Source organism: Poecile atricapillus, chromosome 3 (assembly GCF_030490865.1).
Source record: "Poecile atricapillus isolate bPoeAtr1 chromosome 3, bPoeAtr1.hap1, whole genome shotgun sequence".
Classification (NCBI taxonomy): domain Eukaryota; kingdom Metazoa; phylum Chordata; class Aves; order Passeriformes; family Paridae; genus Poecile; species Poecile atricapillus.
In genome coordinates this window covers 3,007,190-3,031,177 of record NC_081251.1, presented here as the reverse complement: position 1 = coordinate 3,031,177, position 23,988 = coordinate 3,007,190, and the positions used below count along the sequence as shown (strand labels likewise).

Genomic DNA, 23,988 nt, shown 5'->3' with positions numbered 1-23,988 from the left:
GAGATGGCCAAACTGGCTCACCTGCCTTTGTGAGGTTGCCACCACAAGTGGCACATCTGGGATTCCTACAACCCTGTCTGGGCTCTGCATCAGGGGGTGCCTTTGCTTCCCCTTCACTCCTGCATTTACTTTGAGATTTTTCAGAATTTTCAAAAATTTTATGACAAATATCTACACCCCCCTCACTGCCAGAAGGACACTGAGGGGCTGGAGCGTGTCCAGGGCAGGGAACGGAGCTGGGGAAGGGGCTGGAGCACCAGGAGAGGCTGAGGGAGCTGGGAAAGGGGCTCAGCCTGGAGAAAAGGAGGCTCAGGGGGCCCTTCTGGCTCTGCACAACTCCCTGCCAGGAGGGGACAGCCGGGGGGGTCAGGCTCTGCTCCCAGGGAACAGGGACAGGAGGAGAGGGAACAGCCTCAGGCTGTGCCAGGAGAAGTTTAGGCTGGACATCAGGAGGAATTTCTTCATGGAAAAGGTGGTCAGGCACTGGAAGGGGCTTCCAGGAGAGGTTTGGATTCCCCATCCCTGGAGGTGTCCCAGGAAGGACTGGACGTGGCACTCAGAGCTCTGGGCTGGGGACAAGGTGGGGATCGGTCACAGGATGGACTCGATGGTCTTGGAGGTCATTCCAAATCTAAATTATTCTGTGATTCTTTGTCTCTTACCCTTTTATCCTTGCAAATACTCATTTATAAGATGCAGAGCAGCTCCCACAGTGACTCCCACCAGCAGCCCATGGACCTGTGGCCTGGATCATACCTGGGGTCAAGGGGATGTTCCTCTCACCAGGCTCCAGCAGACGACAGGAAGGGGTAAGAAGTTTGGGATTCTGCTTCACAGCATCATGCCTGGATATTTCAGGATGCTTATCCCAAAATGCAAAAGCTTCATTTTAACCACAAAGCTCAACAGGAAAAATCCTCAGCCCCTCCAACACGCTCCCAAGATGGGATGCCCCTTTTCCAGCCGTGTCTAATTGGGATTTCTCCTGCTGAAATCATCAGAGGCTCATTATGCAGCAAGGCAGAAACCGATTTACCTTTATTACAGAACAGTTCTGCATTTCTCCACGAGATCACAGTGGGATGGCACCATTCCCTTCCCTTTTTTGTATTGTTAGCCTGTAATTGTGCAGCGGGTTGCTTTGAAACCCTGGCAGCCGGGCAGGGGCGTGGGTGGCTTTGAGAAGTTTGGGATGCAGCCCCTTCCCAAATCAGCTGGCAGCCCAAACCCTTTTCAGCAGTGACTCAGGGTGCCCCAAAACACAGTGGGGGAAACAGAACACCAAAATGCATCTTTTAAAGCCATTGGAGGATTTCAATAATGGCTTCATGACTCTGACGAGCCTGCCAGGCTGTAGGAGGATGTTTGGGATGGCTGCAGAGCAGGAATCGTTGGCAGAAGAGCTGGGAAAGAAGCAGGGTTTGGAGGAGGGAGCTCTGTGCTGGAAAATCAAATAGGGATGAGTGGGTACAGGATTTTTCCATCTACATAGAGCAGAGATGGCAAGACCAACCCAAACACCAACCCGAACACAGGCCAGGGCCCTTTGCCAGGAGGCAGCTTGGATCAGCCACCCTAATATAGAGAATGTGACCATGTGGGTCAGGCAGGACAGGGCCAGTTGGTTCTTGCGGTGGAAAAGAGGTTTTGGTACCATTTTTAAGTTATGGGAGATGTGAAATATAAACATCTGTGTGCTGGTAGCAAGGAAAATAAAATAGAGTCACCTCGAGCTTATGTAAGGACCAACCTGCAGAGGTGGTTTTTAAATGAGTCTTTGGAGGTGCATGAGTTTTGGATTTAAAATACCAGGAAAGTGGAAGTCCAGGGTCCAGTGTGAAGGCAAAAATCCTGGAGGGCAAGCTAAAGGCAATTTCATAAGTGAAGCAAAGCTGTGTGCAAGCAAAGAGGCACAAGAATCATGGAATTACAGAATGGATTGGGTTGAAAGGAACCTTAAAATTTAGCCCATCCCACCCCCTGCCATGGGCAGGGACACCTCCCACCATCCCAGGTTGCTCCAAGCCCCATCCAGCCCAGCCTTGGGCACTTCCAGGGATCCAGGGGCAGCCACAGCTTCTCTGGGCACCCTGTGCCAGGGCCTCACCACCCCCAAAACCAAGAATTCCTTCCCAATATCCCATCTAAGTATTTTCTCTTTTATTTTAAAACCTGATGGAAAGGCTGAGACACACCCCCCTTCCTCCTTCTTTCTCCAAGATTTTACTGCTGAGCATGACATTATGTGGCATGGAATATCCCCGTGGTCATCTGGGGCCACCTGTGTCCCCTCCCAGCTCCTTCTGCCCTCCCAGCCTCCCCACTGGTGGGGTGGGAAACAGGGAAAGTTTTGATGCTGTGCAAGCCCTGCCCAGCAACTGCAAAATCCCTGACACAGATTTGAGTCTAAGACAGAGCACCATGGGTGCTGGGATAAAGAATGTGAATTCCATCCCAGCAGAGCCAGTGCACAGGGCAGGAAGGTCCTGGCCAAGATCTGAGCCACCTGGGATGGTGGAAGGTGTCCCTTGGTGTCTCCAGCCTGACACCAGAAGTGTTCACCTGTGTTTTCTCAACAAATCAAGGAGTTCAATACTGTCAGAGGTGTTTTCTCTCCCAGAGCCACTTTCAATTAACAACAGTGATTAATCACTCTCACCAATGGTGCGTCCCAAGGGATATCCCTGCTCCTTAATTATTCCCATGCTTACAGAAGGATAAACAGAGCCCTCACTCTGAAAAATGTCATGAAGGCCACATGGGAAAGCACTGGGAATTGTGGGAATAGATTCTGATCCTGTGCACCTCCACCTCCACCTCAAACCCTAAATTATTATCAATAAAAATCACATTTCTCTCCATGTAGTGCAAAAGGAGTGACAAAGGGATGGCAGTGGTCACAATCAGAGCTGTGTGTGCCCTCTGCCTTCTCCTCAGGGGGACCAAGAGGTGCTCGGGGTGCTGAGGGGAGCAGGAGAAGATAAACCTGGCTTTTTATTGTTTTACCCCTGTGAGGAAATCCGGGCAGGGAAAGGAGAGAAATGGGAAATCTCAGTCCCCTACAGGGACAACTGCTTTGTCTTCAGATCCCCCAGTGACATGTCCTGAGAAGGAGCTGGGTGGCAGGTGTGGGATCCTCCCCTTGAATCATGGAATATTTGGGGTTGGAAGGCACCTTCAGGCTCATCCCATGGGCAGGGACGCCTTCCACCATCAGGATGGGTAAAGGTTGGATTTCTCCAGCAGCAGTTACCTGTGGCCAGGGATTGCTGCTCTCCCCACCTTCCTTCTCTGAGGTGGAGCCACACAACTGTGCTTGGAGCCCTCCCCACCTCTCACCTCCACCAGCTCTTGCTGCCAAATTTGCACAAACATCATCATCTTCAACTCTTCCAGCTCCGTGCTCCAGCTGGCGTGCGAATGCCAGCTGGGATTGGGCAGACAGGGAAACACGTGGATACACAAAGCCCTTAATCTCTGCAGAACTAAGCCAAAATTACTTTGATGTATTGGCTTTTAAATTGCTGCCTTCAGTGCTCACGGGAGCTTTTCTTCTTATCTCCTCAGCAAAATGTGCAAGCAGCTCCTGACCACCTCTTTTCTCTGCTTGAGTACTCATATCCTCCTATTTTTTTTCCCCCTGAATCCTCTTACAGATGTTTTCCCAGGTCTCTAAGCATTTCCATATCCTGTTTATTTGCTGCTAAAGGTGTAGTGCTGCAAACAAAATCTGCCTCTGGGAAGAAGGGAGGGGCAATTAGAAATGAGCTGTAAGTTAAGACAAAAAGTGAACTTTGCCAGCTGCAGACTGAAGCACAAACCTTCAGTCTGGAAATGGTGTTCTGAACCCAAAAGAGAAGCTGTGGCTGCCCTTGGATCCCTGGAAGTGTCCAAGGCTAGGTTGGACAGAGTTTGGAGCAACCTGGGATAGTGGAAGGTGTCCCTGCCCATGGCAGAGGGTGTAACTGGATGATCTTTAAGATTCCTTCCTGGCCAAACTATTTTGGGATTCTCCAAATACAGAATGCAATAACATCATGAACATTTACACCAATGTGGTAAAGCTAAAAAAAAAAAAGATAATGTGTCCCATTGTGCAGCTGCATTTTGGTTTTGAGTGGCTCCAACATATTCCCATCAAATCCACAGTCAGAATGCTCCCTGAAAACCCAAATACCCTCAGAAAAAAACCTCACAGCATCAAGATGTTTTCATCAGACCTAATTGCAGTCTGGAAATGTTAAACAGACATGTCCTCTCTCACCCTGATTATTGAACAGTAATTATTTTATTACTATTAGTAATTATTGAAGTAGTAAGAAAGATGAATTCACTTTACTGAGTTTTATGATGTTTTAAATAAGGAGGAAAAGGTTTTTCCTGTTTATTTCTTCGCAGGTCTGGACTTTCAGGAGTGATGCTCCACATAGGAAAGTGAGTCTCTTTCATGCTCTCTATTTACAAGCAGGGAAATTGAGGCACCAAGCACAAACTTATCCCCAGATCCATTGAATAAATAAAGAGCAGGATGAATCAAAGCCCGGAGCAGCAGTGCCCTGCCTTCATTTAGCACAGACCATGATCAATTTGCAAATGCTTCTGATGGAAAAGACCTACTGGGTCATTTTGCAGGCCCCTGTAAGCCCAGGCTTTTTCCCTGCCATGTGCTGGAGACAAAAGTGCTTTATACAACCCCTACATTAAAATAATTTAAGCAGGAGGACTTCTCTCATTTCCTCTGGGGGAAACAATTCTGCAGCTGAAGAGATTGCAACATTAGGAAATATTTCCTGACGTCCACAGCTTCCAGAATCTGTTGATATATTATTAATAGAAAGGAAAATAAATATAGGTATTAATGCCAGCAGACACTGTCTGCTACTAATAGCTGTTAAAGTAATATATTCCCCTTGTTTTTAGCTCTTATTAGTCTTTTTGCAAAGGGTTACAAGACCCTTATGCATCCATTAGCCAGTCAGCCATGTGAAATTAATGTGGAGCAATTTTCATAAGCATTACTCAGAACTAATAATAATTAAGCATTATTTTCTGCTCAGATAACACAGAAAATAAAGCCTGACTTTTATGCCAAGATGGGTTTGCATTAGCTTAAGGTAGATGAATTAATTCTCATTTACAAGGCTTCTCTGCCAGCTAGCCAGAAAATATCAAGGTAATTAAAACCAATTTGTGAGGTTCTGTCCCATTGCACATTCACTGGGTTTTATCATTGCTGCAAATTGCAGGTGTTTTTATGCAAAGGTGGGACATGAAGGGGACTTTGCTGCCTCTCTCCTTCCCCATCACTCTCAAGAAAAGCTGAAACCTCTTTGTGAGCAGCAGAACATGTTTGGAATGCTGGAGATTAATAAAGGACCACGTGTAGGATGGAAGGATGTGAAGGACCAGCTCAGTCCTTCAGACCAGCTCAAAAAAAACCACCTCAAACAGAGCAGAAAAAATCTCTTTCCTTTTGCTTTACCATCGACTTGCAAGGGATTAATTTTGATTATTTTTAAGACTGAGGGGTTTTTGTCGGCAGCATTTTCTGGATAGCCCCCAAAACACTTCTCTCACCACAAAATCCTTTTGTTTTGGGTTGGAATGAACCTTAAATCTCCTCCAGTCCCATCCCGTGCCATGGGCAGGGACACCTCCCACTATCCCAGATTGCTCCAAGCCCTGTCCAGCCTGGCCTTGGACACTTCCAGGGATCCAGGGGCAGCCACAGCTTCTCTGGGAAACCTCTTCCAGTGCCTCAGTGGTTCTGTCCCCGAAGTTTCACAGCACCTGAGCAGGGGCTGAGCTCTCTGTGGGTGCTCTTAGTAAAAAAAAAAATTAGTTAAAATTAGAGTAAAATAAATTAGGGCAGCTAATAAATATCTGTAAGATACAAAAGCCCAGAGCTATCTTACAACAACTAATGATAAAGTGAATCTCTTCCTCTGGGTTTCAACTTTCCAAGGGGATCAGCACTTTCAGATGCCACATCTTCACTTGGCATCTGAGCTTAGCAAACAACTGAGTCCAGTGTGACCAAGCAGTGTGGAAAATCTGTGTTTTCCAGAGGATTATGGCCCACCTTGGCCAAATTCTGCCTCCTTCATTTCATTTCTCCACCCTCTGCCTCACTCCCTGTCTCATTGTCACATCTCCTGTTGGTGCCTGTGTCCACATCAGTGACATGGGGCAGGGTGGCCTCAGAAAAAAGAATGAAGTGGCAGTTGTGACTTTTATTTTCAAAAATCTTCCCTCAGTGTAGAGAGAATTGCTATTAAAAAGATAAATAAAAGGAGACAATACTGCAGAAACACCCGTGTTCCAGCCCTGGAACGAGCAACCCTGAGATGTGCTCCGCTGTCCACACCCTCAGTGAAGAAAGGTTTTCCCCTTATGGCTGTTTCCTTCTCAATCCAGTCCTGGTAGCTGTAAACAGGTGTTAAAATCCTGTTGTTTGGCTTTCCTCCACTGATGATGCCGACCTGGAACCACTTCATGGTGTCCCAGTAGCTGCAAACCAGAGGTCCCCCGCTGTCCACCTGTGGCAGAAGGAGGGATGTTACAGCTGGATCCAACCTCAGGTGCCTCAGGGGAGCTGCCTCACACAGCCTGAGTGGGAAAATCAATCTCTGCCTCAGGTTTGTGAGGATTTGGGGAGGGGGGGGGGGGGAAAAAGGGAATTTGGAGTCGAAATTTCGCAGCTCAGCTCTGAGATCCTGCAGGATAAATAGATACAGAAGGCAGGAGGAGGAGATCAGTCCCAGGCTCTGGCTCAGTGCACTGCCCTGTCATTCCCAGCCTTTTCCACACGCTCCTGTGGCCCCAGGAGGATACCTGAAACCTGTCAGCAAGAGACAACATCCCAGAGAGAAAAGGGACATTTGCTGTGACTGCTCACTCAGTCCTTGTCTCCTCGGCAAAGCTGCTGCGTGGAGGTGCTGGGTACCTGCCACTGCGAATTCTGGGGGCTGGCACCCAGAAACTGGGCAGCAGATGAACAATAATCCTGACAAATCCTTCTTGAAGCCACAGTCACTTCCCCTGAAAACTTTCCTGCTGCTGCGAGGACAAGCACTGCTCACCCAGTGTGGGCAAGGCCTTAAATGCAGGTTGCAGCCACCTCAAAAAGTGGAATATTCTCCTGTTGGCTGCTGTAGCTGGAACACCAAGAGCACACCCAGCTCTGAAATCTCTGGACATGAGCCCAGGGAGAAGAGAAAGCAGCACAAAATCCACCCAAGGCAGGTGAAGCACTTTTCTGAGGAAAAGCTGTGTGAGAGCTGGGAGCTCAGAGCCCCTTGCAGGGCCTAAAGGGGCTCCAGGAGAGCTGGAGAGGGACTGGGGACAAGGGATGGAGGGACAGGACACAGGGAATGGCTTCCCACTGCCAGAGGGCAGGGATGGATGGGATATTGGGAAGGAATTGTTCCCTGGGAGGGTGGGGAGGCGCTGGCACAGGGTGTCCAGAGAAGCTGTGGCTGCCCCTGGATCCCTGAAGTGTCCAAGGTGGGCTGGATAAGGTTTGGAGCAGCCTGGGATAGTGGAAGGCACTAGAAGATTTTTAAGATTCTTCCAAGCCAAACCTGTCTGGTTTTCAGGACATCTTCAGCGCTGTGCAGCCCCTGCTATAAATAAATAAATTTCCTTGCACTGTGTGTTTGAGTCTTTTTTTTCCACCTTTTCTAACCAGCACTTGTGGTAAACAAGTTCAATACAAATCCATTTCCCAAGACAGCAAACTTTACTGGGAAATGTTGTCCTTCCCTGTTTGCACACCACTTTGGGAAACATCTTTGTCATTAATGGATGAAACCCCTTCTGCCAGCAGCTACCCTGAGCTAACACACATTAATTAACGAGCAAGGAAGGGGCTGAAGTTCCCTGTGCAGCTCATCAGCACTCGCTGAAGTTTATGGCTGAATTCCCACTCCAATAGCTGGAGGGTTCTGGTCATTAATATTCTTATATTTTTCTTTTCTTTTTTTTTCATTTTTTTTTTCCAGTTCAGTATTCATTCAGGAGGTAAAAATGAAGATAAATGCAGAGGTAATGTTTGTAGAGTCACAGAATATCCTGAGCTGGAAGGGACTGACTTAGACCAGAGATTTACAAACTCATTTAGCCTGGAAAAGACCTTTCAGATTGTTGAGTCCAAACATAAAATCAACAGTGTTTGTTGTTATTGTGGCCACGTCCTTGCATCTCAAGCAGTGCTGCTGGACCCTCTTCAGAACCAGCATCTAAAGGGGTTTCCTGACCTTATTTCAGCCAAGAATTCCCATGAAAACCAGAGAGGTGACCTTGGAGCCCCGCGTTGCGGGCATCCTGTTGGGATGAATGAGCATCCCCGAGCGATTCGATTACCGGGGATTTCACTGCGGATCCCCTCGGGGCAGGAATGCATTATCCTGGCGAGGGGAAGGCGCTGGGAGCCTCCCACACGGGGATAAGGAGCTCGGTCTGGAGAGTGGGAGCTCGGGATGCTCCGCTCCAGCTCTTCCCAGCAGGAAAAAGGAAAAAATAAAATAAAATAAAATATAAAATAAAAAATAAAATAAAATAAAATAAAATAAAATAAAATAAAATAAAATAAAATAAAATAAAATAAAATAAAATAAAATAAAATAAAATAAAATAAAATAAAATAAAATAAAATAATAAAATAAAATAAAATAAAATAAAATAAAATAAAATAGAGATTTTCAGAAAAAAAAAGAGATGGGTTTCAGCCTCCAATTCGGAGGCTGTTCACACTTGGAAAGGATGTTCCTTTACAGGTGAATTCCTGGTGCCTTGTGACTGTGCCGGGGAATTGTCGCACCGGGAGCCGCGGCAGGGCAGGGATGCGATTGGCACCGGGCGGCGGCAGAGCCAGAGATTCATTCTTGTTTAAACTCTGCCTCACGCAGCTTCCCTCTCAGATCAGGTCTGATCTTCTCCTCTTCAACCACGTCCATTCGGTTCCCGGCCCGGGATGTTTGCGGGATGGGTGATTTAAAACTTGGGCAGAGAGGGAGCTCAGGGATGCTCTGAACAAACAGCCCAGGCAGCAGCTGCAAATCCATTTCCCTAGGAAATTCCCAAATCCTTACAATTTCCCAAATCCACAAGGCCTGGGACCCAAATCCTGATCTCTTTCCACGCGGGTTGAGCTCCTCTGCTTCCTGGGTACCACTTCTCACGTGCCATTTCTCTAAACTTCAGCACCTTCACATGAGGATTGTATCACAAAATGGGCCAAACCATCCTCCCCGTGTGATAACCTCACGTAATTACAGCAGCAGCCCGGATGAATCAGGTTTTCACAGGACTAAAGATGGAGAAAATAAACCCAGTCCTCGGGCATTTCTGAATATCCCTGTATCCACCTTAAGCCTTCAGGAACACCGGCCCAAGGTTTTCCATCCTTGTGTAGGAGAGGGAGTGGGAGGAGCGAGTTTTTGAGTGCTGGGACAATTATCTCAGCTCTGTGATGCTTCCAGTAACGCTAATTTAATGAACGCTCAGGTTAATGACTCTGAGGATTGAAGAATTATTAAACGCTGTTTTTTTCAGACTCCCGCATCTTGGTGCGGAAACGCTCCTGGTCAGCAACACACACCAGACACCTTCTCCTGCTTTTCCCTCTAAGTGCCAAGTTTCTGGATTGGAAAAACCAAACTAAAAATAGCAGCTTTGCTTCTGTTTCATGTTTCTTGTCATCTCGAAGATGAGCGAAAAGCAAGCGCAACAAATCAGATCTGGTGCTGAATTCCTGCCTGAAACATGTTAATCCTCCCATTAGGAGAGGTGAAAGCAATGATACATTCACTGATAAATAGCTGTGGGTTGTATAAAATCTGCCACTGCCTAACAAGGTGCTTTGTTCACTGAAGCTGACCAAAAATTTCATCTTTTTCACTGCGTCCAAAACCTTTTTTATTTTTTTTTTGTGAGCATCAGGAGCCTTTCTGCTGCCTTTAGCGGGCTTTGGATCAAAAGTGTAATCTCTCTTTTACATTTGTATTCGTGTCTGCAGCACAGTCATTGATCAGAACAAACACGTTCAGCCACATAAATCTTCCGAGGTGGGAGAAGCTCTGGGGGTGGGAGAACAACTCATCTGATCCTCATTAGGTGGATGCACAATCCCTGCAAGTCATTGCTGGTTTCATTTTCATGTTGGTGAGCTCTGTGCAAATTGGAGACAATCAGCACGGGAATAGCAGCACTGGGAATAGCAACAGTGCCCATCAGAGCTGCCCTGGCTGCTGGAGGCAAAGGCTTTGGCAAACATCACTTGCCCAGCTGTTTCCAGCTGCCTTTGAAGCGGGAGGAAAGGGGTTGTGGCCACATGGATGTGCAGATATCAGAAATGCACCAGGTAATACAGGGCATTATACATCACACTCCTCTCACACTAGCCCTTGGAGAAGCTTCAGCTCCTCTGTCCCTCCATCTCCCAGCTGGAAAATGGGAGAAGATGACCCGAAATCACCCACTGTGATGTCAGCAGGGGCATGAGTGACTGCAGTGGCACAGGCAGTGCAGATGGCTCTGGCCAAAGCCCTGTGGCCCAGACTCCTGTCTCTGTCATCTGCAGCAAGTGCTCAGGGGAGGAGAACGAGGAACAGGGCAAGTATTTACAGAGTTGTATTTACATCCCAGTGGCTAATGGCCTCAGAGAGATCTTCATCCAGGAAATTGCCTAATTGCTTTTTGAATCCATTTATCCCTTAGGATAAATACCCACAACATCCTGGTCAGCGACTCCCATAGTTTAATTACCTAATGGAAGAGAAAACACTTCCTTTTCTTTGTTTTAGATCTGCTGCCTGTTAAGGCCATCTGACACGCCTCCTTCATGTGCTTGGAGCAGCAGTGACACGAGGACAGCTCTTGACTCCTCTCCATGCTGCCCATGAGGTCGGAAATGTGTCACATCCCCATCAGACACCTCTCCTACAAGCCTCAGAGTCTTTCTCTGCTATTCTCTGTGCTGCCAGGAGCTCTTCCACGTCCCTGTTCATCCTTCCTGCTCCACTTCCCTCCTTTTCTAAAATTACCACTCCTTTCTTGGATGGAATGGATGGGAATTAGGCAGGGAGGCTCCCAGGAGTAGTGCCCTGGCACAACACATTTGCTTTGCCACTTATTCCTGTCCTAATAATTCTTAATGCTCTCATTGCCCTTTTGACCTCCCCAGAGCCTCAAGCTGATGTTTTTGAAGGACTACCCACAGCCCTTCTGACATGGTAATAGCTAAATTAGAGCCTATTATGGTCAGTGTGCAGCCAGAATGGCTTCCCCGTATATCCATTACTTTTTCTTTATCAATAATGAGCTGCAGCTGCTGTTTTAACCCCCAGTCACTCAGAATAATGGGACCTGCTGCACCTCTGCACAGCCACCTTTCACTTTGACCACTTTGAATAACGCTGTGGCATTGGCCAACTTGGTCATCTTGGCATTTTGCCCTCCTGGCACATCAAAATTCCCTCTTCCTGAAAGTTCTTTCTCAGCTCAAATCCTTTCTACTTCATGACAGCCCCCTTTCTCCATGAACTCTCGGTGAGGAATCTCCTTGCAAAGGTTTTGGGAGTCTCAGAACATGTTAGATGCTTGAACCACCCTCTTCTACAGGGTTGGCAACTCCTTTAAAGAATTTGGATGTGCCTCTGAGTCACAGCTTCCCCTCAAAGCTGTCACTGAATGAGAAGTGGCTCCTCTGAATCATCACAGCCATTTCCCACTCCCAGGGCAAGCTGGGATTTTGTGTTCAGCTGGATCCAGAGCTGCACCAGGACACAAAACCATGCTGGACTCCCAAACAGCTTCAGTTTGAGGGAGCAAAATCTATGACCCAGAGGAGGAAAGCAGAACAGACACCAAACATCATCCTCATCACCATCTCAGGGTCTTAATTTTTCACAGATTAAAGAACAAAGCCATCAGAGATTGAATGTGCTCACTTGTCTGCCCACACCATAAAATGATAAAGTGATGAAAGCCCCAAAAACTCATGGGCCACGGGAAAAGTGTTCTGATTCTTGTGAGCTACACATCAAAGGATTGGAAAAGAAGAAAATTGAAGGGACTGCAAATGCAGAAACACCTCTCCACTGCTTCATTCTGGGGCTTCCCAGAACGCCTTCCTGCTTAAAGCCATCTGTTCCCTGGGGAGAAGAAACACCTCATGGTGGTAGCAATAGCTCAGTGATGGGAAATCCATGACAAGGATGGGGAGTGGATCACTCTGTTCAGTAGGAAAAGAGGAAACAGCCTCAAATTGCACCACAGGAGGTTGTGGTCACTGAATATTAGGGAAAAAGTCTTCAATGAAAGAGGTGTCCAGCCCTGGCACTGCTGCCCAGGGCAGTGGTGGAGTCACCGACCCTGAAAATGTTCAGAAAACAGGTGGATGTGGCACCTGGGGATGTGGTTTCGTGGTGGCCTTGGCAGTGCTGGGGGAATGGTTGGACTCAATGATCTCAGAGGGCTTTTCCAACCTCATTGATCCTGTGAATCTACTATTAAGGTAAAATACAATAATAAAGTACTTTTACGTGGTTTGCAGTAACTTTTGGACTGAAATGTGGATAACTTTGACTCCTAGCCCCAGGGAACATCTGGCTGACAGGCAGAAGGACCTCAGAGATCCTGTGGATGCTCCCCATCCCTACAGACTGCAGCCAGACCCTCATTTCACCACCTCTGTTCAGGTATTTTGAGCAGCTTCAGGGACTGACCACACTATCCTGGTTTGTGCTCTTCTCCTTGAATCCATGACAATTACCTATAAAAACCACAGTTTTCATTTGCAGACTTCTTTCCTTTAAAAAATTCTATTTAATGAGTCTTTCTTGGCAGTTCTGGGGCCACGTTTGGACCAGAAAAAAGGATGCAAGACCATGTGAAAGGATGCCAGAGCTTTTCCAGTGGAAGTGTGAGGCTCCCACTGCAGTCACTGGGGCACGGTTTGAGGTGGGAGCAGTGGGATTCCAGGAGATATCCCGGGATATCTAATAGAGAATTAAATGTAGGCAACTGTCTTGCCTCAGACCCAAGTGCCCCGCTGTGAGCTAAAGCCCTCCAGCTGGATTTCGTTTCATGGGGAGCAATAAACACACATACAGGGCTTGATGTCATTTTAACACAGATGCTTAAAACAATCTCAGTGACTCCCATCACCAGGGCTTCTTTTTCTCCCTGTTGGTGTAAAGTTGGTTCTGTGGATGCTGATGGTTGTAGAAAAGACATCTGTGAAATGGCTGGAAAAGCCCATCCAGGCTTGCACAGAAACTGCTGCTTTTGTTCCAGTTCTGTGGGGTGAGAGCCCTGAGCATCCCAGAGCCTGTAAAGGGCATTTTCAGAGATGGGGCAAGGGGGAATGGCTTTAACCTGAAAGAAAGCAGGGATGGATGGACTATTGGGAAGGAATTGTTCCCTGTGAGGGTGGTGAGGCCCTGGCACAGGGTGCCCAGAGAAGCTGTGACTCTCCTGGATCCCTGGAAGTGTCCAAGGGCAGGTTGGATTGGGCTTGGAGCAACTTGGGATGGTGGAAGGTTGGAACCAGATGAGCTTTAAGGTCCCTTTAACCCCCAACCATTGTGTGATTTACTGCCAAATCCCCCCTGCTGCAGGCTGTAAGAGGGGGTGGATACCTGCAGCCCAGGACTCACCTGAGCTGGAACCACCCCACTGCTCTTGGGGGTCACACAACGATTCCTTCCCCTGGAATCAGAGCAGGGCCCGGCCCCCCTTCATGTGCTGCTGAACTGTAGGTGACCTGTGACTCCAGCTGAACACACTTTGTCCTAATCACCACATCAGAGCTCCCCCCACAGCCCCTCTGGACGATAATTGGGCCATTTACTGAATTTTGCCTGGGCAGGGAAGGCACTGAAGGAGACATTTGCTTTGTGAGCCCCTTATACTCTAATTATTGTTCAAGTTACCATTGCATCAGAGCCTAACAAAAGATGCTTAAGAAAGCAAGGAATGAGACATCAATTGTGGTTCATGGGGTCATGGAAGAAATGTAGCACACAAAAAAATAATACATAGGCCATCTCCAGTGTCTGTTCCTTAGCACTTGTACCCCCTGAACATCCATTAATGTTAATGTTTATGACTAAATAGAACTATAAGTCAATTACAGCTCCTGGTAGTGTTAATTCCCAGCCAATCCATATATTTGTCTGCAGAACTGACAGAGAATTGGGATAAAATAGATTTTTCTTTTTAAGGCAATGGATAATTTTTTTAAAGTACAAATACTTGGGAGCTCTGCTATTCAATCTCCTTGAGTTATTAAAGGAACATGGTCAGTTATCCACAAATTAGGCTGGTCTGGTATGAAGGCAGCTGGTGAAATGTCTGAGCCTTTTTATTCATGGTTTTTCTATTCAAGCTGCACCAGGGGAGGTTCACATTGGACATCAGGAGGAATTTCTTCCACAATCCCAGGTAGCTCCAAACCCTGTCCAGCCTGGCCTTGGACACTTGCAGGGACCGAGGGGCAGCCACAGCTTCACCTGTGCTGGGGCCTCCCCACCTTCACAGGGAACGATTCCTTCCCAATATCCCATCTCTTCTTCTGGTTTAAAACCATTCTCCTTTGTCCTGTCACTGTCTCCCTATGTGAAAAGTTGTTCCCTCCATCACAGCTCACAGATTTGGATCCAGATGTGGATCATGTGAACTTTCAACCTTGAGTCCAGCAACTTTCCTGCCTTACACCTGCTCTGGACATGAAAGCACGTATCCTGGTCCTCAGCAAATCCCAGGAAAAGTTAATATCAGGCTTTTATCTCCTCTGTGTCCAGGGTTCCTCAGGCTACAGCAAACTCATCATCTCCAGGGCTTGTTCCCTGACCAGGAATCTCTGCCTTGCCTGAACTTCTAATCCTTCCTGGCCTCTCCACAGTGACTCGTGGGTGGCTCCTGATCCATGCAAGAGCTGGAGCCTGGAAGTCCCCCAGGAGACAGCTGGATGGAACAGACCAACACCATGCCCAGGGCATGAAACCTGGCCTCACTCTCACCTGACACAAACCCTGTCATCCTTACAGGCAATGGTAGCTTGAGGGGCTGCACTGTCCACAGTGGATTGTCCAATTCTGGGCCCCTCACTCCAACAGGGACATTGAGGGGCTGGAGCGTGTCCAGGGCAGGGAATGGAGCTGGGGAAGGGGCTGGAGCACCAGGAGAGGCTGAGGGAGCTGGGAAAGGGGCTCAGCCTGGAGAAAAGGAGGCTCAGGGGGCCCTTCTGGCTCTGCACAACTCCCTGACAGGAGGGGACAGCCGGGGGGGGTCAGGCTCTGCTCTCAAGGAACAGGGACAAGGGAAAACAGCCCCAAGCTTGCCAGGGGAGTTTTAGATTGGATATTGGAAAAATTTTCTTCTCTGCAAGGGCTGTCAGGCATTGGAAGGGGCTGCCCAGGGATGTTTGGAGTCCTCATCCCTGGAGGTGTCCCAGGAAGGCCTGGATGTGTCACTCAGAGCTCTGGGCTGGGGACAAGGTGGGGTTTGGGCACAGGTGGGACTCAGTGATCTTGGAGGGCTTTTCCAACCTGAATGATTCTGGGATTCTGCCCAGTGGTCCCTGTCCTGTCCCAGGCCATGAGCAGGCAGCCTCCCATGGACAAGCCACCAGGTTTCTGACCCAGCCCAGTGAGGCCAAGATGTGTCCCCCTGGCTTTAATCAGCACTTCTCAGAAATCCAGGAAACCATCCAGCAGCAAAACACTTCCCCTCCAGCAAATCAGCAAAATCTGGTAGCAAGTCCTGAAATCCTTGTTTCATCCCTGAAAAGTAGAACTTTTATCCTCAGCTCTGTTTTTGTCCTGTTCCCTTTTATTCCAGTTTACAAAGTATTCCTGCCTGGTGTAAAGATCCCACTAAAATCAGAGAGATGCTGTATTCTGAGTTTTATCACCCATACAAAGGATGTGTGCTTCTGCTGCTTGGAAATCTCACATTCCTACTTCATTCCTCAGACAACTCTGACATTACTGTGGATCAAAATAGCTTCTTCATCAGCTTTCTGAGTCCAGGAGATTCATTTTGCTGGGAACAAGTGCTCCTGCTATTTCACCAGCATCATTCACCCACAGAACTTCAGGCTAGGCTGGGCTGGGCAGTGCATCCTTTAATCATGTTAATGTTATCCTGTGGCAGGTTTCTTTTCAAGATTTTTTTGATTTAATTTAATGGAGGTGAAAGTCACTCCTTGGATGGTTTCAGAGGCAGATGGAACTCTAGCTAAACAAAAAATCATTTTGCAATGCAAGCTTTCCCTCAGGATCCCATGGTCCTGGTGCCCCCTGCCTTTGCCCAAAGGTCAGAGCATCTCTCTCCATCCTGGGTGCTGGTTTAGTTCCTTCAATGAGTAATTGCTACAGGATGGAGCTGCCCATCCATGTGTCTCCCCACCCAGACCCCTCCAAACCCAAGGACATGTATCAAATACAGCTGGATGGGTCTTGGAGCAACCTGGGATAGTGGAGATGTCCCTGCCCATGGCAGGGGGTTGGAACTGGATGAGGTTTAAGACTCTGTCTAACCCAGACCACTCTGTGATTCCTGGAAAACCATTTCCCAGTGGAGGAGGGAAATCTGGAGCCAGAGGCTGCAGGAGAGCCCAGTCCTTTCAGTGTCTCAGGAGAGGGTTTCAAAGCTGGATGCTATGAATGACAAAGTGATTTTTGACTTCCAGGCTTTGTTTGACACCAGGACAGCAATCCTGGGGTAGGAATGTGTTGTGAGGGCACAAGTTCTGAGTTTTTCCTAATTTGGTTGTTTGTGTCAGCTCCCTGACATCAAATACTGCTCAAACTGTGATTCAGCTTGAAAAGTGCCTCGTTCTGTGTCACCAACACACTGCCACAAGACGTGACTCGTTTTGGCACCCACAGACCAACCAAGTAGATCTGGGTCAGAGCCAAGACCTCACCTGAGAAATGTTTCTAATATTTAAATTAAACACCCCCAGACTAAACTTCCCTCCCAATTCTTCTGCCTTGAACCTCCTGGACAGCCATTCCTATCTCCTTTAAGGCTGTGGAGCAGACCAGGAATGCTGGTCCCTTTACCTGGCAGCCTCCTCCTCCTCCTCCTCCTCCTCCTCCTCCTCCTCCTCCTTGCTCTGTCTCAGCACACATCATGGTCTCCACGAGGTGTGGGATCTGCTGCAGGCATTTCTCCCTGCTGATCAGCTTCATCTGTGTTTTCTGCAGCACATGGGATGCTGCAGCAAATGAAAAGAGAAGGATCAACAGAGCTGCAGAGCAGATGGAGAGTTCCCTTGGGAAGAATCTCAGCTGGATTTCTAAAGCATTGCAGGGCAATGGGGTCTCTGGGCAGAACCATCGGGTTCTGGGGTTGTGGGGTTGTACAGGGGATCCACAAGTGTTGGCAAGGATGAGTTTGTGCTCCTGAGTTTATCACGGAATCCCAGAATGGTTTGGGTGGAAAGAGACCTTAAAGATCATCCAGTGCCACCCCCTGCCATGGGCAGGGACACCTTCCACTATCCCAGGGTGCTCCAAGCCCTGTCCAGCCTGGCCTTGGACACTTGCAGGGATGCCAGACTGCTGGGAAACCCCCAAAGGGATGGATTTTCCTGCTGGTGGTCTTGGTGATGACCTCAGAACTCAGTCTGAGGGGCTTTTCATGGGATCCTGTTCAAGCCCCTGCAGATCAAGGTCCACTGAGCTTTCCCCAGAATTTTAATTTTGAAAATACAGAATCATGGAATAATTTACATTGGAACAACCTCTGAGAGCATCCAGCCCAACCATTCCCCCAGCACTGCCGAGGCCAGCTCTGACCCTGTCCCCAAGTGCCACATCCACATTTAAATTCCTGTGGGGGTGGGGACTCCAGCACTGCCCTGGGCAGCTGTGCCAGTGCCCAACAACTCTTCCAGGGAGGAGTTCTTTTCCTAATATCCAATCTAAACATTGTTCTCCCCGGGGAGGGCTGCAGGGCCACGCCTCACACAAGGGACCAGCTGCATCTTCACAAAGTGGCTCTCGGGATGGCAGCACACAAAGGAAATATCTGCTTTATCCTTCCCTTGGGATGGGAATACAGAAATCACAGCTGTAAGTGACAAAAAGACAGAAAATGCGCTGGGCTACTTGGAAACCCCGCTCATTTCACCCACGTTTCTCTCTAAAGCGAACCTGAGTCTAAAGGATAAAACTGAGATCTTCAAATCGTTTGAAACTCACTCCTTGTTTCATATTTCACTGTGCTGAATCCTCCCAGCACCTTCAGGAAACTGTGACTCAATGCCAAGATCTAAAAGATGGAAAGTGGTCACATCCCTTTTCCAGCTAAGATGGAAGTTCCCAAAGATGAAATTGCTTTGGTGTAGGAATCTCCAGGAAGGTGAAGCCCTTCTCTTATGGAGAGAAGCTGCAGGAGCTGGGGGTGTTCACCTGGAAAACAGAAAGCTCTGGGAAGACTTTAGAGCCTATTCCAGCCTAAAGGGGCTCCAGGAGAGCTGGAGAGGGACTGGGGACAAGGGATGGAGGGACAGGACACAGGGAATGGCTTCCCACTGCCAGAGGGCAGGGATGGATGGGATATTGGGAAGGAATTGTTCCCTGTGAGGGTGGTGGGGCCCTGGCACAGGGTGCCCAGAGAAGCTGTGGCTGTCCCTGGACCCCTGGAAATGTCCAAAGCCAGGTTGGACGAGGCTTGGGGCAGCCTGGGATAGTGGGAGGTGTCCCTGCCCATGGCAGAGGGTGGTTTGGGATGAGCTTTAATGTCCCTTCCAACCCAAACCATTCCCTGATCCTGTACCTTTTGGCTTTGCCCATATCACACCATCACACTCCTCTCTCACCACACCCAGATTCTGCTGGATTTCTTCCAAAAACCAGGCAGGGGGTGGGGGCTACCAGGGCTGTCAGTATTTGGAAGTAGGTCCCACATCAGCTGAGCCCACAGAGCAGCACGAGGCCAATCCCCAGAGCTGCTCCATGGATTTTGCACAGAGGAGCTCAAGAGAATTCCTGCAGAGGGACTCTGCAGCAGCCCCTCTGTTCTAGGAACACGTTACCTTGGTGAAATGGGAGAGTTTCACAGCTTCAAGAGTGTTGTGTGCTACTGCTGAGGGAGGAAAATGAAGCCTAAGAAGGTGAATTCAGAGTTTCATGGGAAAAACAGCAACACTTTGGAGCAGAATAGCAAGGATTTAACGGGATATTTATTTATTGCATCCTGGGAAGGATAACTCAAGCTCCAGGAGGCCCCTGCCCTCCCAGTCCTGATTAATTCTTTCCAATAATGAAACAGCTCATTGGCTATTTAGTGACATTTGCTCAGAACAGACATTTTGGGTCACAATTCTGGAAGACCACAATTTTGGTCACAGTTCTGGAACTGCTTTCATTAGGGCTTAAATGAGATCAATTAGCAACAGCAATCTGCAGTCCTAAATGAATGAAGGAAGGAGTGGCCAGAACAAATAAGTCAATCCAGCTCCTGGAGCTGTTAAGCCAAAAATGGCCCCAGACCTTCATTTCCTTTAGTCCAGACTATTTTAGACCCAGCCTAACTGGGTGATTCATAGAATATCCCAAGCTGAAGTTACCATAAGGATCCCACAAGGTGACAAGTGTCCAAGGCCAGGCTGGATGGGGCTCTGAGCGACCTGGGATAGTGGAAGGTGTCCCTGCCCCTGGCAGGGGGTTGGAATAAGATGAGCTTCCCTCCAGCCCGAATAATTCCATGCTAATTCTGTGCTAATTTACCTATCGGGGTGGAGTTTGTCTTAATCTGGGTGCCAAAAAGAGGACCAAAGTTTGGAAATGGCACCAAAATAGGTCCCAGAATTTGCCCTGGGGTTCTGTTGGTGACTGTTTCTTGCCCTGAAGGGGAATCTGGTGGATGTGCAGAGGTTAGGGGGGTCTGGATGTGTTAACCAGGGAGGTGAGGAGTGGAACTTTGTCTGGAAAACCCCTCATGGGAGAGGCAATCCACTTTAAATGGATAAAACCCATCTTCCACCAGCAAATGCATCTCCCCCAGCACCTGACCTGCGCTTGTGTTCTCCCAGCCAGCAGCCCAGCAGTGCTGCCACATGTCCTTGTCACACAGGAAGGGCAGGCAGATGGGAATTTTCTCCTTGCTGAACTCGATGGGGTTGCTGAGCAGGATCAGGGCAATGTCGTTCTGCAGGCTGCTCCTGTTGAATTCCTCGTGCAGGATCAGGCTGTCCGGGTTGTACTCCTCCAGAGGGAGGCTGAGGTCAACTCCCCCCGCTGCCACCGTCAGGTCTGGTGGCCTTAAAAACACAACAGGACACGGTAAACATGAGGGATTTGGGTTATAAAGCTTGGTGCCTCCTCCCCAGAGCAGGGCATGGTGGTGGCTTAGGCAGTTCAGCTGGAATTCCCAAGGAATTCACCCTCACTCCTAGGAAAGGATGATTTCCAGGGCAGAGAGGTGCAGAGGTAGAACGTGAATGCAGCCAGGTTATGAATAACAGTCACTACCACACAGATGGAATGGTCTGGATCTTTTGGATCTCTGTGCCCTGGGCTGGCTGCTCAGACCCTGCTGTCCCCAGCCAGCTGCTCCAGGCTGTGCTGCCTCAGGTCATTTGTCACCGAGCAGTCTCGGCTGCTGGACCTGCCACGTTTTGGAGGGGACTCACAGAGGGCTGGACTCTGCCCCTGGACACTGCATGGAGTTGATTTATCCAGAGTTTGGTGTTTGAAATTCGGAGTCTCCATGAGGTAAAGGTGTTTGCTGTGCAAAGACAAAGGTGATTCAGGGGGTACAATGAGCTAGAATGGAATACATCGCCTTTTCCAGGGGACTGGAACAGGTGTAGATGCACAAGAAATGCTTGGGGCCATCAGAGTAGCATTAGGAGCATTTATCCAAGGTTTCTCAGGCCATCCCTCAAAGAATTGCCCATCTGCTTCTCCTGGTTATGCAGATTTCTGCACATTCCCGTGTTCAAAAACGGGCCTGTTTCCCCCAAAGGAGACAATCCCTGCTTTCAGGGCTCAGCCACACCAATGTGGCACGTGGAGATGCACATCCTGCACCCACCAGGAGGAAAGTCATCCCCCCACTGTGCCTGGGCTGCCCTCCCACCCCTGCAGCACTCACAGCTTGTCTGCGAAGCAGTGGGCTGCGGTTAAAATCCACAGTGCGCTGATGATGGTGCCTCCACAGATGTGCTTCCCGTGGCTCTGGATGCTCACGAGCCACGGGAATTCCCCAGGACTGACGTCTGTCCCTGTGCCAATCCTCTTGCCAGTCTTCTGGAAGGACTCGTAGGATGGTCGGAGGCCACACCCTGGGTACAAAAAGGGATATTTTGGGCACATTCAGCAGCCTGTGCTGCTGAAAGGCAGGGGCAGGACATCCCTGAGCACTGAAATAGAAATACCCATGGAATCAGAGAAACACAGAATCACAGAATGGTTGGGGTTGGAAGGGATTTAAAAATAATTTTTCCAAATCCATTCCAATCCCAGCTTCCACCAGACAAGGTTGCACCAAGCCCCATCCAACCTGGCCTTGGACATTTCCAGGGATCCAGGGACAGCCACAGCTTCTTTGCAAAACCTCTGCCAGGGCCTCTCCACCCTCACAGCCAGGAATTCCTTCCCAATATCCCATCCATCCCTGCCCTCTGGCAGTGGGAAGCCATTCCCTGTGTCCTGTCCCTCCATCCCTTGTCCCCAGTCCCTCTCCAGCTCTCCTGGAGCCCCTTTAGGCCCTGGAAGGGGCTCTGAGCTCTCCCTGGATCCTTCTCTTCTCCAGGTGAGCACCCCCAGCTCTCCCAGCCTGGCTCCAGAGCAGAGGGGCTCCAGCCCTTGGAACATCTCCATGGCCTCCTCTGGACTCTCTCCAGCAGCTCCAAATCCTTCAAATCCTTCTGCTGTTGGATCCCAGGGCTGGAGGCAGCTCTGCAGGTGGGGTGTCAGCAGAGTAAAGGGTGAGAATGCCCTCCCTGGATCTGAAATACCAAAACCCATGACATCCCTGTCACCTCCCCAAACCTAAATTCTGCCCAGGAATTTGGGGTGGGAGGGACCACTGACCACGTCCCATGGGCAGGTGGGATAAAGCCCTTGTTTAGGGAGTGGAAGGTGCACCAGGCTGCAGCACAGGCCACACCTTTATTCCCCCAGCAGAAGGAATGAGCCCAGCCCCATTTCACTTACCCACATGTGAATATTCTGCAGCTCTTTTGCGCTGAGAATGCTGAGAAACAAAACCTGCCTGGACACTGCTGGTCAGGGAGGCTAAACAGGAGAGGGTAAGGAGCAGCATCTCAGTTGATCCTGGTCCAGAACTCTCCCACAGCTCTCGGAGCAGCGATGCCTCTGCAGATCCCTCAGGACACCGCCCGCATTCCATGTCAACACAACCCCGGCTGACATCACAGCGCCCGCTCCTTCCTGGTGCTGCAGCACTCAAATGCTCCTTCCTAAGGCAAAAGGGTCACTGAGGGAAAGCTCAGGGATTTCCAAAAGGTTTGTGACTTCCTCAGCTCTAACAGGGACAGGGCAGCAGTGAAATTCCTGTCTGTATCCTGGGCTAGCCTCACAGGATATGGCAATGGTGCATTTCATGAGCTGGGTGCTCCTTGCTGGATCCTGAACCAGCTTTGAAGATCTCAGGAGCTGCTCCTGTATCAGCTTTCAACTTCATCTCCAAAGCCTATCATCATGTTAATTTTCTCATTTCCTGGTAATTTTCTCTCCAGTTAGGACATGCCTGGGGTATTGACTCGAGTGTACTGAAACAGGAGAGTTGCCCCATCCCTGGAAATGTTCCAGCCCAGGCTGGACAGCACCTGGAGCAGCCTGGGACAGTGGAAGGTGTCCCTGCCCATGGCAGGGGGTGGGACTGGAGGATCTTTAAGGTCCCTTCCCACCCAAACCATCCTGGGATTCTGTGTTTGTAGGAGAAAGCAGCAGCTCTGTCACAGGACAATTTCCAAAGAGTGCCCAATCAAAACTATCAAATCAAAATCAAATCAAAGATGTCTGTAAATAATTCTGAGGGGTAGCAAAATATTTTGGTATGGACCAATTGTGGTATCAATGGAGCCATCATGCTGATTTTTAGACCAACACATCATTTCCATCAGGACAGGACCCAATAAAAACCTCAGCCAGGCTCAGAATTGAGGATATCTATAATAAGAGCTTTTCCCAAAGATTTTCCAGCTTGTTTCAAAACAATAACTACAGCATGGAGTAGGAGGGGAGGGAGAGGAATGGAAGAGAACCAGAAGTTATTTTATGAGCCTCCAGATGACTCAGAACCTGAAATGCTTTGCTTTGGAGCACATCAGGAGTTATCCCACCAGAGTCTGGATTTCACTGAGGTTGACAATGCATAGGATGAGGGTCACACTTTATTTCCCTCTCTTCTTTGCTTCTCTGTCACTTCATGCCAAGGAAATGAGACACAAGTGCTGGTTTACTTGGCTGTGAGTACTGAGAAAACTCCGTGGCAGGACAGGTTAGGGACAGGATCAATTACCACAGAAAGGAAAACTCCAAATGTGCTGTGGGCACATTTTGGGACATCTCCAGAAAGAGCCCAATGGGGCAATCCTGCCTGAGGCAGCTCCTGTAAGCCTGACCCAGGTGTAATCTGCCAAGAGGACAGATTTCCTCTGGATTTTGAGCCTGGGATGAGCTCAGCATCAGCTGAGGAGTGAGGGAAGATGGGGAGCTGATTTTTCTGGCATGGACTTGCTGCCCATCTTTGGAAAGAGCAGGCAGGGCTGCAGCACTGGATTTACAATCCCAAACACTGACTTGGTGGGGCACATTTTCAGTCTCTCCAAGATTGGAGCACCATCTGATCTGCTGCACAGGTACAGGAGATGTTCAGGGAGCTGCTTTGGGCCTTTTTGAGCTTTAAAGCTGAGTTGGAGAGCAGGAAACACCAAACCAAGCTGTGGAGAGCAGTGCCATGGAGAAGGAGGTGCTGTGGACTTGTGTCCCTCAAAAC

At 48.9% G+C, this 23,988-nt stretch overlaps 1 protein-coding gene across 1 annotated transcript; it reads right to left on the bottom strand.

Annotated features, from left to right (window-relative positions):
* Window positions 1–6,239: 6,239 nt before the first annotated feature.
* LOC131577063 (serine protease 55-like) lies at window positions 6,240–22,377 on the bottom strand. The gene is made up of 5 exons (XM_058834406.1): window positions 22,182–22,377; window positions 21,118–21,307; window positions 19,941–20,281; window positions 17,076–17,230; window positions 6,240–6,539 (listed from the first exon to the last, which is right to left on the bottom strand). Exons 1-5 carry the CDS (start codon window positions 22,375–22,377, stop codon window positions 6,240–6,242), a joined length of 1,182 nt encoding a protein of 393 aa, XP_058690389.1.
* Between the last annotated feature and the right edge of the window lie 1,611 nt (window positions 22,378–23,988).